Raw genomic sequence first — 8,548 nt, forward strand, 5'->3', positions numbered from 1 at the left:
CCTAGCGTTACTCTTAGCGTTTCAACCTAGCGCAAACTAACAAACTAGCATTTCTCCATTAGCTAGCATTTTAAAGTACCATTTTATTAATTAGTTATTTTTTATCAACCGCAAAAATCCTAAGTTTATCCTCATTAAAAAAAAATTCTGTTCTTCAAATATCTAGGCAGCCCCGGATGAAAAGCAGGCATTTGATTGGCCAAGACGTTCCGCATAATAAAACAGGCCTGCGACTAAAACAACTAAAAGTCACGTTTTTCGTTGTGTTTCATATAAAATTAAATAAGAAATTTATACAACCAGTTTTAATTACTTCAAAATTAATAAATATTGCTAATAATATCCTGATTTTAAATCGTTTAAGAGAAAATAGATCATAAATCATGAATTAGATATAAAATGTGGTAAATACAAATTGAAATACTGTGTGTCTGGGACATAAATGACGAAAAATTGCTAGAATTACATTTGTATAAAAAAACACCAAATCTGAATATAAATGACATTATTTTTAATTTAATCAGATTTTTTAATAGGCCTTTTATTATTATTATTATGTCACTCGCTTGTGTGCACTTTTACTGCGTGGCACTTCCGGAAAAGGGCGTGGCGTCACCATATGTGGGCGGGCCTTACAAATCGAACAGGAAAGTGAGTCGCTACTTCCTCGGCGTTCAGCGAAACGGTAATAAAAATAATAATAAATCATTTTCCAGTTTTAATTTAATCAGTTTACATAATGTGGCTGTTTTATTAGGTGTAAAGGTGGTCGTACAATCCTTATACATTTATTAGCGCTTATTTGTTTTTTGTTAGCTTTGAGCTAACGTTAGTTACTGTTAGCCGGTTAGCTTAGCGTTTTTTAACTTGTTGGATAACATTAAGTGTTAAGGTTAAATATTAAAGTCTAGGCAACATTTTTCTGTTTAAAATGTATTTTTGTATAAATAAAGCGTTTATTTTGTGGGGTAAAGTGAAGTAGTTTTTGCTTTACAGGCCTCGGGATAGGTCGGTAGCGCGCGCGCGTGTGTGGGTTTTTGTTGTTTTTTAACATCCGGGTACTTTGCAGTTTTACTCGTACGGAGCGGTTAGAAACTGCTGATTTGAATCGCAGGGTGATTTACTTGTTAAATCAATGATATGAACTTGATATGACTCGTTTTAACTTATTAAATTTTTACATGTACATATATAAAACAAAATCAAAACAAAAGTTAGCTTTTATGCCGCAATGAAGAAATAATAATAATAATAATAAAACAGGTCGGGAGCACCTGCACTATCGTCACCTGAAAGGCGGTGGTCAAAAGCATTTAAAGGGGAAATGCCAATACCATTATGACATAATATATAAATATTTAATAATTATATATACAACCAAGGAAGTTTCTAGCTACTTTTTTGCCACGTGTTTAAGGCTTCGCAATTGTTTAAATTGTGAAACTGCTTTGAGAAAATGAGCATTGTTAAAAGTGCTATATAAATAAAATTGAGTTGAATTGAATCGTTCGCAATAACACAAATGACTGCAATTTTACAACCTCCGTGTCTTAAGATCATATTGGCCGAGTTTGATGGCGATTGTAAATCCCCAGTACATCATAGTCTGTTGGATGTGTTTTGCAAACAATTCAAACATATAGTGGCAAAGCAACAATGATCGTGGCCGAGCACCACCACAAAGACAGTGGGCGCATGCATTAAGAGAGGAAATATCAATACCATTATGACATAATATAAACTATTTAATTATATAGCTAATTATATACAAGTAAAAAGGTTATTAGCCACTTTTTGCCACAAGTTTAAATCCTCACCACGGCAGATCCGTTTGAGACATCAAAAAGCCCTTTGCAATTTTGCATCATGGATGTATTCAGATCACGTTTTGGTGGCGATCGTATAAATAACCTAGGAGGAGTACATCAGTCTATTGGGTGCACTTTGCAAACAGCCCATAATAACTGACTTCCTCTTGAGTCGTGCATGACATGCATTACGAAAGTTGTTCATGCGCAATGAGTACCAGGTTTTACATGTTTACATGCAAGTGTGTATGAGCTATGCAGCATCTTCACTTCCTGAAAGATAGCTATGCAGCAATCTTTAATGAAGTTCCAGTGCCATGCACAGTGGCCAGCAGCTTAGGCAACCAACAAGTTTGCTGATTTTCATGACATTTTAAACAAGTTAAGAATGCTGCAAAAAAATCATTAAAAAAAAGTGGGTGTTTGTAGATGCGTGTGTTTTGGATGTCTGTCCTTTTTAGGCCACAAGGCCTTACATGACGTAATGACTCAATTTTTTTTTTATATCGTCTGTGTTCATTGGCCTTGTGTGTTTAATGCCTTACTTTCCACAGCATGGTGTTAGGGACAGGTTAGCTTAAGCCTTTTCTTTTTTTTTTACCCTGCTTGTGCTGGAAAATTATTAAAAACTTTTAAAATGGTTAGATGCGGATTAATCGATTCGTAATGGTGCTACATTTAATAATAATTTGTGGCTGTACCCCTTCAATACATGTCTGTAATATTGTCTGTGTGACACAGTAAAATAATGTTTGATGTTACTGTTAACGATTTCTATTTTGTTAGAAACGTTTCACTAGTTATCCAAGTAGGTTCTTCTGTCAGAGGGAAGTTTATAAATTGATCAAGAACTCGTCACAGGGGGGCCTCTGAGTGGCACAGTGTTAAAATGCTTGCCCTATCATCCGGAGATCGCTTGTTCGGTTCCCGGGTAATGCTGTCACCTCTTACAGCCGGAGATCTAGAGAGAGCTGATTGGCCGAGCTCTCTCAGGAGGGAGGGATGTGAGGTACTTTGTGCTTCCACATTAATCACGGCTCTACAGCCAATCAGGGGCGTCACGGAAGACGTGGCTAGTGCTTTTCTCCGAGTGTGTTACTCCGCCCCTAACGGTGTGTGAACAAGCAGTTCGAAAAGATGCGGTCGGCTGGAAATACGTGATAGTCTTCGGCCCTCCTGGCTGAATGGTAGTAGCCTTAATGTGGGAGCCCCCTAGTGATGGGGAGGAATTGGCCACGACTAAATTAGGGAGAAAACACGCACACAAAAAAAGACCTCTTCACAGGTCCGCCGAAGGACACCCCCTGCTCTTTCTGGTCTTTACGTAATGAGTCTTTCTAATCTCTCTAGCCCCTACTCTCACCTTCTCCATTGTTCACATAACGAACCCTTACAGACACTGGGGGGCAAATCTGTGGTATTTAACACTTACCGCAGACGGAAGAAGGTACTTGGATGTGTAGTGAAACATCTCTACCTAACAAGAAAGAAGTCCAGTCCCAGATAGACTCACCAGGTCGTCTGAGAATCTGCATAGACACTTGTGGTTGTGGTGTTGTAAGGAATTAATCAAACCACCTCAAAGTGTTTTATTCCTCTTAGATTTCCATGAACTGCACTTGGTTTATATATTTATCTGTAATAGCACATTTTTCTATTTTTCTCTCCTTTTTATATATATATATATATATTAGTTGCATCCATCTTGATTAATTAATTTACTTGTTTATTTATTTTTAAAGTCTGACCTGCCAATTTAAATCATTCTAAGAACTAGAATTGAAAGCAAATGAAAACATGTTCGTAACCTTAGTGTATGTTATGTTAATGATAAAACACAGACTGTTAAATAACTTTTGCTTTACATACTTTCTCTCATTTAAATGAGTCCCAAAACTTTAAAAGTGTTCCAGGACAGCAGTGCATACTGGTCAGTGCTTGTTTTGGAAAAAAATAATTGACAACTGAAAATGAGGTGATGGCTACTAACCAGTTTCGACGAAGGCTGTGCCTTGGGTCCACCGAGATGCTTGCCGTTAGAGGAAGGTTCGCAACGTTTAAGAATACTGGCATCTGCCTACCTTCACGAGCTTACAGACACCCATTACTGGCTAGTGTCACTATAATCGATACAAGGAAAACATCATAGTTTTATAATTGTGGTTTCGATATTTAGATAGGCAGTTTTTATGAGTCATCTGAGCAAACAATCAAAACGTGGTATGTTTGCAGTGATTGAGTTAAAAAATTCCAAATTGTTAGTTATGGTCATTCAGGTTATTATTTTTCTTTCTTTCTTTAATCTTATCAGATGGCAGCGATCCGTAAGAAGCTGGTAATCGTCGGGGACGGCGCTTGTGGAAAGACCTGCTTGCTGATCGTCTTCAGTAAAGACCAGTTCCCTGAGGTCTACGTCCCAACTGTGTTTGAGAATTATGTCGCAGACATCGAAGTGGATGGAAAGCAGGTAGGAAAGACGAGGGTTTAAATTTAAAAACGTATTGTTACGTTAAATATAAAAGCTTTGAATTCTTATTACAGTTTAAAGGAAGGGAAAAAGTATTGAATGTGAAAGCCATTCTTTTAATTCAGTTGACCAGTTTATTTCTTTGACAATTTATTAAACCTTAAAGTTATTAGATGCGTTAAGTAAATCAGAAAATGATTCGAGTCCGTCATTTTCATTCTGTTTATCAGAAAACATAATGCGGTTCAGTAATACTGTTTGTACCCTGACTCCCATGCTGAACTATAAAAACATGCCATAATCCCAAAGAGTGGAGACGCCATGTGTCTGGTGTATATCTTTTTTTTTTTTTTTTTATCTTCATCTAACCAATCATAAGACCACGCCCAACAGGAATGGGGAAATGGAGATAATCAAGCTATAATTGATTATGATTGAACTGCAGATTTGAGACTTTATGCAGAATGTGTAATTGAGGTGTGTGTTTGTGTGTAGGTAGAGCTGGCTTTGTGGGATACCGCCGGTCAGGAGGATTACGACCGTCTGAGGCCGCTCTCGTACCCGGACACAGACGTCATCCTCATGTGCTTTTCTATAGACAGCCCTGACAGCTTGGGTGAGTCGTGTCTGAGATAAAAAAGAAAGAAACTAAATAAAATTCTGATGCTGTTCAGAGATTTTCCATCATTGTTGTATTAATATTTAATTAAAAATATTTCAGAGAATATTCCGGAGAAGTGGACGCCAGAAGTGAAGCATTTCTGCCCGAATGTTCCCATCATCCTCGTGGGGAACAAGAAGGACCTAAGAAACGACGAGCACACTCGACGAGAGCTGTCCAAAATGAAACAGGTTCGGTTATCTTTTCTGTTTGTTTATTGTTTTATACAGTGAGAGATAACAGGATAGTAATGTGTTAGTTTCGCTCACAGCTTCTCCTTAAGCAAATTGCTTTTACTGTGTCCTTAATGCATCATTTAAAATATTTTATCCGTTTAGTTATATTTCATAAATAGATGTTTGTAGAGGGAACGAGACACGACATGAACACACGTTTGCTCTTTGATATGAATCGTTTCAGTTTGTGCTGAATTAATCAGAAAAAACGTAAGCTTTGTTCGACTTGCACTGGATGTAGGAAATTGTGCCATTGTAATTTTCGTTCTTGGTGCATTTATTTGTTATTAACAAGCTGTTTAAATATAATAGCAATGATGTCCAAAAGTATGTGAACTCCTGACAATTGTAGCCAAATTGAACTTGAATTTCAAGTAAAAGTATCGTTTTTTTGTTTGTTTGTTTTCTCCCGCATTTTTATATGAATTGACAGGCCTGTGATTTGCAAGGCAATAGTAAGCAAAAAGACTGTGCATCTAACTAGTTTGCTCAGTAATAAAACATCTGATTAATTATAAGCATTTGTTACACTATATTTTAGCTTCACTGATGTATTACAGTTGCTTGCTGCAAATTTCAAACAAAAATTGAATAAGGCTGGGGGGGCCTAAACAATAAAGAAACACTTGAAACTTTTCATTTGAGTAAAAGGTACCCAGGTTAGCTCCGCCTACTTTGCTTCAGTAAAGGTAGCTCTGCCTTCCAGTGCTTTGAATCTTGAGCACTAATTTTTTTTAAACGACTGCACAAATTATTTTTGCTAATAAGTAATTCAATGTCTGTTTTAGGAGCCTGTAAAGCCAGAAGAAGGTCGCGACATGGCGAACCGGATCAACGCTTTCGGCTATTTAGAATGCTCAGCAAAGACGAAAGACGGTGTGAGGGATGTATTCGAGATGGCCACCAGGGCGGCACTGCAGGCTAAGAAGCGCAACAAAAAGGGCGGCTGTCTGTTACTATAGACATCAAACTGATTTATGGGCTGGTCTGAGAATCTTTAAGTCTGCCATCGTGAAACAGGGAGGGAGGGCGGGGTTTAATTCCCATGATACTGATACGGCTAATCAAAAGCAGGGATTTGAAGAAACTGTGATAAGGACGTCTGGAACAGCTTAGCGATTTGGATAACGGCATCATTTTGTCATAAAGCCCAGAATAGAGCCTGTTCCGATAATGGTTTTAATACACCCTTGTCCACTTTCCCTTGGTTTTACTCACTTGGGCACTGCTGCATCATCAACATGGTGGACAATACAAGCCATGAGAAACCGGTTTGTGGGATGGTTTGTGGCTCAACATCTAGATTTTTTTTATTTTTTAACTAATAATTAGCGTACTAGCTAGTTTACAAGCCAGTAAGACTCTATATTTAAGGGGAAGTGAACAACGGTGTGAGAAAAACAGCGCAGGGTCATTTTATGACTTCCTCTGAGCATTCGAGGTTAGGGTTTTTTAAAAGGAATCAGTCACTATGACCTTTTTTTTTTTCCCCTCACTGGTTTTTGTCCTGATCTCTGTCTTCACTGACCGTGTTAAACTGACTGTACGTATGTTTGTATATGTGTGTACATGAATGCATGCGCATCTTTCTTTGTAAATGAGTATATTTAGAGTGCTTTTTTTTCACCCTCTGTTTCCTTTATTTCCAAACCTGGTGTCTTATAGGATTCTGGGCTGTACATTAGTGACCTGATCCATTTGGAATTTGGTTTCATGTTATTTAAAAGCATACGGTTTTTTAAACATTTAGAAAATAAAAAAATAATAATTGAAAAAAAAAAACGTTGTTGTCTTGTTTGCTTTGACTCGCTTTATATAATGGATAAGTAGCAAGGTAATAAGTCGTTAAAATGTGTGGTTATTGTTGTTCCTTTTTTTTTCTCTGAGTAAAGAATCCAGCACTCATAAAGGTGCAAATTATACAGGATTATCACTATGCTTAATTTAATTACTATATTTATTGTTTAACTGTTTTCTTTGTATTATATTATATAATGAGTGTGGGGTTTTTATTGTGTTGTACCACTCCAAAGTTTGAGATCACTTTTTAACTCCATAGTCATTTGATTTTTATTTCTTTCTACGCTATAAAACAAAATATGCAATAATCTTCACTGAACAGTTGATATTAAGATGTATCTGCTTCTTGTGTCCTGTAAATCTTTCATAACGGCTCTAATCTGAGGTGCTGTTTGTTAATTGGTGAATTCTGAGGCTGGTGACTCTAAATTAACAACTTCTCTGCAGCAGAGGTCAGTTTTGGTCTCGCTTTTCCTGGGAAGCTCTTCAGTTAGTATCGTCATGGTGCTTGATGGGTTTTGCAAATGCACTTGACACAATACTGTTCTTGCAAGAACAATTTCAAAACAGCTGACCTCCATGTCTTAAAATAACAACTGACTGTTGCTGTTGTTACATAATTACCTAATTCATGTGTCATTTCATAGATTAGAAATTCCCTGTGTTATTGTAGAATGTAGAAAATTAATTACTAAACAAAAACAAAGAAATTTGCAAGTGATCACAAACTTTTGAGTGATGGTGTACATAGACATAAAGCTGAGGTTGGAAAATTGAGGTGCAGAAACTGCAAACAAATTTAATTCGTTCTGGAGGCAAGTTCTTAAAGGCGACAATTCGTATTGCGATTTGAATTTTCCTATTAAAAATAATGTAAATGTAGATAATCCATTCCAGCCAACCAAAAATATCACCAATATTACAAAACAACGCTCGAAAAATCATGGCTTTTGAACACATGCTAAACATTGTGTGTTCAGCTTTGGTTGGCTTTCCATTGGCATAAATAAGTTTTGAACGGCTCCATGATATACGCGCAACTTGGCTGGCGTTCATTCATATCACATTTGAATAGGTCTTGCTCATTATAATTTTTCCTTTTCTGCTTACCGACAGTGAGGTTTGTCACTCAGAACTTGAGCACAACGTAAGTAATCAGTGTCTGATTTCACAATCCTTGTTCCGTGCAAAAATACATTCCAATGGTCAGTTGATAATCATATGAAGACTAAATCAAGGTGGTGCTTTTCAAAGTTAGGGTGTATTTAGTAAAAAAAAAAAAAAGGACTCTTTTTTTCCCCCCCGGAGTGACTTCTTTCTTTCTTTTTGTTTTATTCTTTCACATTTTATCTCTTCTTCCCATAGCCTGCTTGATTTTTTCTTTTCTTTGTTTTATTCTTTTGCGTTTTGTCTTTCTTTTATCTCTTTATTCCACATCTGCCCTCTTTCTTTCTTTCTTTCTTTCTGTTTTATTCCTTTACATTTTATCTCTTCTTCCCATAGCCTGCTTGATTTTTTTTCTTTGTTCCATTATTTTGCATCTTGTGTCTTTCTTTCTTTCTTTCTTTCTTTCTTT

The 8,548-nt window shown here is 36.7% G+C and overlaps 1 protein-coding gene across 1 annotated transcript; it reads left to right on the forward strand.

Moving 5' to 3' along the window:
- Positions 1 to 603: 603 nt before the first annotated feature.
- rhoac (ras homolog gene family, member Ac) lies at positions 604 to 6,950 on the forward strand. The gene is made up of 5 exons (XM_053482273.1): positions 604 to 685; positions 4,120 to 4,275; positions 4,771 to 4,891; positions 4,997 to 5,127; positions 5,961 to 6,950. The coding sequence occupies exons 2-5, from the start codon at positions 4,120 to 4,122 to the stop codon at positions 6,132 to 6,134; spliced, it is 582 nt and encodes a 193-aa protein (XP_053338248.1). The 5' UTR covers positions 604 to 685; the 3' UTR covers positions 6,135 to 6,950.
- Positions 6,951 to 8,548: the final 1,598 nt, after the last annotated feature.

Source organism: Clarias gariepinus, chromosome 22 (assembly GCF_024256425.1).
Source record: "Clarias gariepinus isolate MV-2021 ecotype Netherlands chromosome 22, CGAR_prim_01v2, whole genome shotgun sequence".
Lineage (NCBI taxonomy): Eukaryota > Metazoa > Chordata > Actinopteri > Siluriformes > Clariidae > Clarias > Clarias gariepinus.

Excerpts from the sequence above, each read along its gene's own strand:
- rhoac (XM_053482273.1), top strand. The coding sequence starts at position 4,120 with ATGGCAGCGATCCGTAAGAAGCTGGTAATCGTCGGGGACGGCGCTTGT. Across the intron at positions 4,276-4,770 it reads TCGAAGTGGATGGAAAGCAG|GTAGAGCTGGCTTTGTGGGA; the intron begins GTAGGAAAGACG and ends GTTTGTGTGTAG. Across the intron at positions 4,892-4,996 it reads AGACAGCCCTGACAGCTTGG|AGAATATTCCGGAGAAGTGG; the intron begins GTGAGTCGTGTC and ends AAAATATTTCAG.